This window comes from Arachis duranensis, chromosome 8, assembly GCF_000817695.3.
Source record: "Arachis duranensis cultivar V14167 chromosome 8, aradu.V14167.gnm2.J7QH, whole genome shotgun sequence".
In the NCBI taxonomy this organism is placed as follows: domain Eukaryota; kingdom Viridiplantae; phylum Streptophyta; class Magnoliopsida; order Fabales; family Fabaceae; genus Arachis; species Arachis duranensis.
The window spans coordinates 2721636-2729717 of NC_029779.3; the positions used below are offsets into that span (position 1 = coordinate 2721636).

The following is an 8082-nucleotide window of genomic DNA, read 5'->3' on the forward strand; positions in this document are numbered from 1 at the left end:
ATATAAATTATAAATTATAAATTATATATAAAATGAAAAGAATAGACAAAAATAGAAAACGAGACTGGTAGATAAGAGAATCCAAGAAAAAAATTTATTAATTTTGAAAAGAAATGTTTTTTCTCAATTTTAATAAAAAAATGTCATGTGACACATTTTTGTTATTATATTAGTTAGTAATATATATATATATTAATTTTAATATTTTAATTTTAATTTAATTTGAATGCAATTAGAGAATGTCATGTTGCACATTTAATTATAAAATTTGTAATTAGTCTTTAATAATAATATATAGGAGAGATAAAGTGGTGAAGGAATGAAAGAGATAGAAAAAAAGAAATAGAGAAAAAAATTCTTTAATTTTGGAGACACCGATCTAATTTTATTTGCAATGAGAAAATGATATGTAAGATATTTTAGTTGTAAAATTAATAATATATAATAGATATATAATATAATTATAAATATTAAATTAGATAAGATAACTTTAAAATAGACTAAATTATTGTATTAGTTTATAATTTTATTAAATTTATAATTAAATTACTATAATTTAAAATTTTTTAATTAAATTAAGTTATTGTCGTGCAAAAAAATTTAGAATTAATAGAATATTTTTTTTATTAAAATCGAAGATACTAATATTTATGGGCTAAATTCTATAAACATTAAATTTAAAATATTATTTTAAATTATGGAAATTTAATGAAAATATAAAAATTCACATAATAAGTTAACCTTTAAATTATTATATCCCTAGTATATGATACGTAGTGTTAGCTCATATTTTCATATTAATAAATACCTCATTATATATTTAAAGGAGATAAATAGAAAGAGGCCTTACAAATTAAATAACATTTTCTTTTTTATTTTTTTTTATCTCGAATAATTACTGAGGTGTTCCAAAAACAAATGAGGACTTTTATTATATTTCATTTATGTTATGATATATTAGATCATTTTTATTGTTTAAAATTAAATTTTCAAAATTTTAAAAATTCATACTTTTTGAACTAATAACTTCCTCTTTGCTAAGAAATTAAGAATAGAATAAAAATTCTAATTGCTTGAAACAAAAACGAAACATAACACCTAAATGATTCTCTTAATAAAAAGGGACCACTCGACACCTCCATGCATATCATAATAAAAGTAATGATTATGCGATTAATAGAAAGCCTCAAATATTAATAATTTTAATTTATGTTAACCAATATTTTTAGTTAATCTAATATTTTTATTTAGAGAAAATTCTATTCACTTTTTTTTGAGATGTTAAAATGATATTCTTTTTTTTATTTATAAAATATATATTCCTCTTTTTATAACTTTTAAAAAATTTTCTCTTTAATTTATTTTAAATTTTTGTGTTAACTAACATTAGTTTTACTCATTTTTAAAAAAAATAAATTGTTTTTTTATAAAAATACGTTTTAGCAAAAATTATTTTTTTGATTAAATTTTATTTACCAAAATATCCTTTAACAAATTATTTTTTTACTGATTAAATTATATTTTTACCAAAATATTTTTTTAAAAAAATTTAATGATTAAATTATTTTTTTAAGATACCCTTCAATAATTTTTTAATTATTAAATTATGATTTTACCAAAATTTTTATTAACAATTATTTTTGTACTTTACTATTAATTTTTTTTTATATCAATATTTATTATTTTAACATTAAATTAAAAAACTCTTAGCAATGTTAATATGTATAACAATTGATATTAATAAATAATTTATTTCATAAAATTATTAACAACTTTATCAAGATTTAAAAATAATTCGAGATGGATAAATTCCAAATTTAAAAATTAACATCTCATTCCTTTACATATTTACAAAATAAATTTTTTAATAAAAAAAATTATGAAAAGTATCTTAGAAAAAATAATTTAATTATTAAATTTAAAAAAATATTTAAAAAAATATAATTTAATCAGTAAAAAATAATTTGTTAAAGGACATTTTGATAAATAAAATTTAATCAAACAATAAAATTTTTGTTAAAGAGTATTTTTGTAAAAATAATTTATTTTTCTTGAAAAATGAGTAAATTAATGTTAATTAACACAAAAAATTAAAATGAATTAAAAATAAAATTTTTTAAAAGTTACAAAGGAAGAGAGTGTATATTTTATAAATAAAAGAGAAGAGAATATTATTTTAGCATCTCTAAAAAAAAAATTCTTTTATTTAAATTCAAAAGTTCAGTATTATATTTTTAATATTTTTAATATTATTAAATTTAACTGTTAGTAAAAAATAATAAATTATATCATTCCTCATGTAATCTGATCAGAAACAGAAAGCCAACTAATTAACTTAGCAAGGTGCCGCATAGCGGTGGTGGTACGTAGTTTTTCATTGTTCTCTTAATTTGGTGGGATCTCAATTATCAATTTTATTATAACTATACCTGTTGCAGTTGGATGAATTGAAATCTGTCGATTTCATGCAGGTACCCTTCCAACGGGATGGAACAGGATCCATGCCCGTGTCCACGAAACTTTCCGCCTCTGGCCATATACCTGATGAGTTTCAAATATTGAGTTATTTAATTTGTTAATTAATTAATGTTGAAACATATTAGGTGCGTCCAGATATTCAATTAATTCATGAAAGGCATACATATAAAATAAAATAGTAGATTATCGTGAACTATGTATAGGATATATAATTAATAACCTGTGTCTAAGATGCCAATGATGGTGTCTGATGACTGAGAATTTGCGGCGGTTGGGAGAGAATCGATTTTGACTTGAGTTTGATACTTGAGGAACTCCCATGAACGTGTTGTGTGAAGCTTCAGAATGGGATCAGGGAACACAGATACCACTCCTGGTTTCTGAGCTATTGACTCCGCTTCTTCCTTTGATAGATGAGCCGCAAAACCCGAGAATCCATGCTTGTAGTTCTGTACTAGAGCCTTCTCATTCCTTTCACATACATCAACTTTATATTATTACAATCATCCCAATTTAATTAATAAATAGACATATTACATTACAAAAAATCTTAAGTGACCAACATATTTTTTCTTTTCTTTATATTTGAATCAACTTAGTCAATTTTTTATTTTGCACCAAGAGTCTTAGCTCCCTGCAATTTTTGTTCCTGTTAATATAAATACCTTCTTAAGACCAAGTTGAGAACACGAGCATGATCATTACGAAGGGATGCATTTGTTGAATTCGCGGCTCCCATATATACTATATAAACTTCATTATTATTATTGTTATTGTCGTTATCTGCTGATGACTCTGCCAGGCACAAGAGAACACAGCAGCAGAATAGTAGCGGCAAGGAAGCTAGATAGTTGTTATTCTCTTTCATGTATGTTTTTGCTGTTAATGTGAACTAATATTATTGAGATTAGGCATGGGTATCATGCGGATATATATAGGAGCAATCCGTCTATTCTACTATTAGTTCCTGATTAATTACTATTATCATCTGATTTGAAAACGATATTATTAAAAAATAACAGTGTACAATGTGTGATGCTGGCTGGGTGGAGTAACTGCATGTTGATGATGCGCATGCGTATTCCCTTTATGCTCCTCGCATATACGCGTCCAAGCATTCAATCCACGCAAAGTGCGCCATAACCATATACTTGTATATATGTATTGCTTGGCTTTGACTAGTGATGACTAATATTTTAACCCAAAGTGGAGGTAGCAACTACTAACATGTAATGATGCCATGCAGTTTATCATAAAAATGTGTGGGTTAAATGGTATATTAGCTTGAGTTGTTAGGTGCGGCAAGTATAAAACTTTGTTGGCTTCATCTGCAAGCCTTAACATTAACATTACCGTACGTATGTGTAGCTTGGTAGCTAATTTATAATGACAGAGTCCTTTTAAAATAGAAACTAAACTAGCAACGTAACAATAACTTCACGCGATTCAGCTGAGCAAGATTCTCCTTATCCTTGGCAGCAATCGATGGAACTTTCAATTAGTTGTTATTTGTTAATACTTCATTGTTTCTAGCTGACTGTACATGTTATATCAAAACTAAAAAATAAAAAGATTTTTATTGAGTGAAGCCATTATACTCTTACCAGAAGCAAAAACTTAATGTCATTATTATATATATGTAATGAAAGGACATTTTACCTTTATTTTAGGCCTAATTAAGCTAAACTGGTGGGTCCTTTAATCTATTAGATACAGGATAAATGTATTAGTGGGTTTGGCAAATGGATAATCAACATGGAAATTAATCATTTAGCTGATGAATGGTACGGTTAATAAGTTCACCGTTTGTGGAGAAATGGATATCTTTAAGGCAAGCAATATTTTTCAATATTGGGAAAAATATATGCAGGGTTGAGTAGGTGTCGAATTGGTTTCTCAAACTTCAAGTTAAGTGATGGAATCTAATTTATTTGATGCTTATTCCCACACTGTTTGGTGCATCTCTGACTCTATATTATCTGCGAGACTCTATCATGTTGAGAATAATTCTAGTGCGCCACTGATATGCATTTTGTCTGTGCACGGCCTCATAATCCTCATAGTGCTCACAATTAATTAAGTAAGTCTTATTAATATATACAACGAAAATGTTATTTATATATTAAAATCAGCCACTAAAATTAGTTACTAATATATTTATGTATAAATATATGTGTAATTTAATTTATTTTCAATATGTATTTGTATTTCAACGTGTATTTTATACTTTGATGACTAATTTTAGTATATAGATAATATATAATTGTTTAAAAGTATTATAAAAACAAGATGATAGGTATATACCAAAATCAACTACTAATTAAAATTAGTATAAAATATTTATTGAAATACCAAATATACACTAAACACGGGATAAATGATTTTCATAAACCAAAGCTAACCCAATTTTACGTGTATCTCCCAAAGCAAAAAAACGTTACGTGGATGTCTCGTTGCATGTTTTTATGTAAATCAAATTCATTGAATTCGAATTAGTTGATTTAGAGTTTACATGGAAATCGAATTCAATAAATTTGAATTAGGCTAAGTAGCGTTAAATCGAATCAATAAGTTTTGATTTAGTTGGCTACTACTAAATCAAATCAAGCAATTTCGATTTAGTCCCTTAGTAAATCGAATGAACTGAAGTCGATTCAATTCAGTAGTGGCTAATGGTAAATTGAGTCCAATAGGCTCGGTTTACTATGAATTCTACTATATGTATAAATCAAAAGGAGTTAATTTGATTTAATATATTCCTAATATATATAAATACGAGCTAAATGTGAAATTTTCACCATAATGGTACTCACAATGACTAGTAATGAGAGTTTTTTAGTTCTGGTGCACTATAGAGAATCGATTAAAAAGAAAATGCGATCAGAAATTAAATTTACTAATAAGGACCCATTGAGTATTTTTTTTTTCAAAACTTCAACGATTTTCACCATGTTTCAGAATACTATACTCCAAAAACTGGGACTACACGGTGTGAAACGGATGGAGAAGTTATTCTACAAAATTCTGATTTGCGTGTTGCGCGATGATGTGAAGTACGATTCATTTGTCATAGGCAGTAACGAAGATTTGTAAGTTCTGTTCCATTGTCGTCGTCAATTTTCCGAGGTGAGGACCCCTTAGCTGTTGGCGAAGCTTGTGGATGTGGTCTGTAGTTCAGGAGGTTCAAACCAGAATCCTCAATCCTCAGTAATACCAGTCTGCTCTAGTTCAATGCCTTTTGGTGCCTCGTCAGCTGTGCTGGTGATTGCACATGAGACAGTTTTAGTTGCATCTCTGTCCTTTGCAGCTGATCTAAACGATACTTGTGACTGAAAAATAGGTGGTTCTCGACTCTTGGGTGAGCTTGCGATTGCGACGGCCAGTGTTGCTGTTATTGTCCTGGTTTTCAGATAGGGGTGGAGTATCGGATGGTGTCGAAGATGTATTGCATGATGATGATGATGATGATGATGATGATGATGATGATGATGGTGATATGGAGTTCACCACGATAGCTGATGATAGTAATGATGACATAGCAAGGACTTCTCCAATTATGGATGGTGGAGCATCTAATTCAGGAACTCAGCAGTACCCCCCACACTTTTCATATTAGCGATGAAATATATTGAAACCATAAATACTCACATCCCTGAAGTGAAGTAAATCTATCCTAAGCCTCCAATACGCAACTCGAGGCCCCTTGTCGCTCAACGTTGAGTGATACCCTGACCATCTGAAAACTGAAACATTTTTATCAATGACCGAAATAAACCGATAACATTAAAAACATGTTGCATAACCCAAAAGCAAGTACCTCGACGTCAACGGCCAATGAAAGACATAAAATCAATCAGACCGGAAACAAGGAAATCTCCAGAAGATCCATGACCGCAGGAGCTGCAATGGGACTGGCTAATTTGACAATATTCCTTCAATTGCTAGAGGATAACTAAGTGGGAGTAATGAACCTTTATCATTACACTTGGAAAAGATAACAAGGATAGAAATTCCAATTCTCTCCCCTAACTAAGGCCTTTTATTTTTATTAATTATCAACTCTTGCTAGTTATCCATTGCTTTAATTTCTAGCTATTTATTTTTCCGTTCACAATTTCAAAAAAAAATTATTCAGAAAAATCCTAACCAATAATTTGCATCTTGTGTCAACTCTTAGGGAAACAACTTGGGATTCTACTCCCGGTTATTTATTATTAATTGTGACATATTTGAAATTGATAGTGGAAATTTCGTCGGTTAAGACTGTACTTGTAACGCTGTTTTAGAAAATATTTTTCAAAAATTCTTAACCGGGATTTATCTACCCATCATTAGCCCAGATGAATTATTAGTTCAGGTGATGTATTCTCAAGCTTTAACTCAATATTATCCGGGTCAGGACTCATAAAGAACTCATGTAGAAAAAGGGACATGCCCAGTCTCATTTGGATGAAGAACGACAATACATCAAAGAATAGAATCAAACATATATTGAAATAGAAAAAGTAGTATTATTAATCCATAGGAATCAGCAAAGCTCCTAACCTTAACCTAGGAGGTTTAGTTGCTCATAATTTATAGAAAAGACTTATATTTGAAAAGTATGATACAAGTTCCAGATGATTAAACCTAAGTGATCTCCTCTTTATATAGGAGATGTTAACCTTAAAAGATGTTAATTTAAAATTAAAAAGTACAAAGATAAACTAAACTATGCTAAAGAGTGCGAAAATCCACTTTGGTGTTGTGCTCGTCCAAGCATGGCGCTCAACTTGGAGAATAGGCATTGAACGCCAGTTAGGGGGTGAGCTCGTACTCCCTTGGTCCCTTGGTGGCATTAAACACTAGTCTTGGGCGTTCAACGCTGGGCCTTGATCCTTCTAGGGTGTTGAATGCCAGATGTGAGCGTTCAATGCCAGTTATGGACAATGATCTGGAAAAGAAGTATAGACTATCATATATTGATGGAAATATCTGAAAGTTAGCTTTCCAACGCCGTTGATAATGCATCAATTGGACCTCTATAGCTCAAGCTATGCTCGTTGGAGTGCACGGAGGTCAGGGACTAACAGCATTTGCTATCCTTTCTTCCTCTCTGAACAAGACGTTGCTAATTCTGCCATTTTTGCCCAAAATTCACCTAAAATTATAGGAAAAATACAAAAACTCAAAGTAGCATCCAAAAGATGAATTTTGCACTAAAACACACTAAAACTTAATAAAATCTACTAAAAATGCTATGAAGATTCTATGAAAGCGTATAAGAAATCTACTTATCACGACACCAAACTTAAATTGTTGCTTGTCCTCAAGCAACAAAAAACAAGATAGGACTAATTGAAAGAGAAGAATACATAAGATCATAGAGTTGTCAATGAAGCTTAGTTCCAATTACTGAATGGGGATATTAGTTCTTTATTTATGAATAGCTTCGGCCTCTCACTTTCCTTTGAAGCTCAGAAATATCGGCATGCTTTGGAACTTAGATTCCGGATGATATTATTGATTCTCTTCTTTTATCTTTTCTTGATTCTTAAACACAGCTTCTTTTTTGTGCTTTGCACCTTTGAGCCTAGCCGTGTGACTCTAAGCGTTTTGTTTTCA

General features: G+C 29.5%; 1 protein-coding gene across 1 annotated transcript in view; it reads right to left on the reverse strand.

Annotated features, from left to right (window-relative positions):
• LOC107460146 (CO(2)-response secreted protease) overlaps window positions 1-3818 on the reverse strand; it is a 7455-nt gene extending 3637 nt beyond the window's left edge. Inside the window, exons 1-3 of the mRNA XM_016078474.3 lie at window positions 3144-3818; window positions 2699-2949; window positions 2430-2541 (exon numbers count right to left, since the gene is read on the reverse strand). Of these exons, the coding sequence (XP_015933960.1) occupies window positions 2430-2541; window positions 2699-2949; window positions 3144-3346 (566 nt within the window). The 5' untranslated portion in view covers window positions 3347-3818. The remainder of the gene's footprint in view (window positions 1-2429; window positions 2542-2698; window positions 2950-3143) is intronic.
• Window positions 3819-8082: the final 4264 nt, after the last annotated feature.